This window comes from Apaloderma vittatum, unplaced genomic scaffold (genome assembly GCF_000703405.1).
Source record: "Apaloderma vittatum isolate BGI_N311 unplaced genomic scaffold, ASM70340v1 scaffold33354, whole genome shotgun sequence".
NCBI lineage: Eukaryota > Metazoa > Chordata > Aves > Trogoniformes > Trogonidae > Apaloderma > Apaloderma vittatum.
This window is the reverse complement of record NW_009713806.1, coordinates 3,972-4,364: the sequence shown is the minus strand read 5'-3', so window position 1 is coordinate 4,364 and position 393 is coordinate 3,972. Positions and strand designations below refer to the sequence as shown.

The following is a 393-nucleotide window of genomic DNA, read 5'->3' as shown; positions in this document are numbered from 1 at the left end:
GGTGTCCCCGGGGCAAACCCGGGGCCAAGCACCGCTCCAGCAGCTGCAGCCAACTCACCGCGATGCACTTTTCAAAGGCCGTGATCTTGTCATGTGCCACCTCCTCCCGAATGGCCACGTACATGTAAGGCACATAGCTGAGGAAATAGATGATGCCACCACAGGCAGAGGCCAGCTTGGCCTTGGAGTAGAGCACCGACACCAGGAAGCTGCAGGGAGGACAGTGTCACCTCAGGTTCTACCCCACCAGGGCTGTCCTCACACCATCCGATTCTGGTGGTGTTGAGGTGATAAACTGCCCCCTCAAATCACAGAATCACAGAATCACAGAATCACAGAATGTGGCGGGTTGGAAGGGACCTCTAGGGCTCACCCAGTGCCACCCCCTGCCAG

The 393-nt window shown here is 58.0% G+C and overlaps 1 protein-coding gene across 1 annotated transcript in view; it reads right to left on the bottom strand.

The window, feature by feature from the left end:
• Positions 1-58: 58 nt before the first annotated feature.
• LOC104273251 (ATP-binding cassette sub-family A member 2-like) overlaps positions 59-393 on the bottom strand; it is a gene marked incomplete at its 3' end in the record, with an annotated part of 4,300 nt that continues 3,965 nt past the window's right edge. Inside the window, exon 9 of the mRNA XM_009868512.1 lies at positions 59-209. Within this exon, the coding sequence (XP_009866814.1) occupies positions 59-209 (151 nt within the window). The remainder of the gene's footprint in view (positions 210-393) is intronic.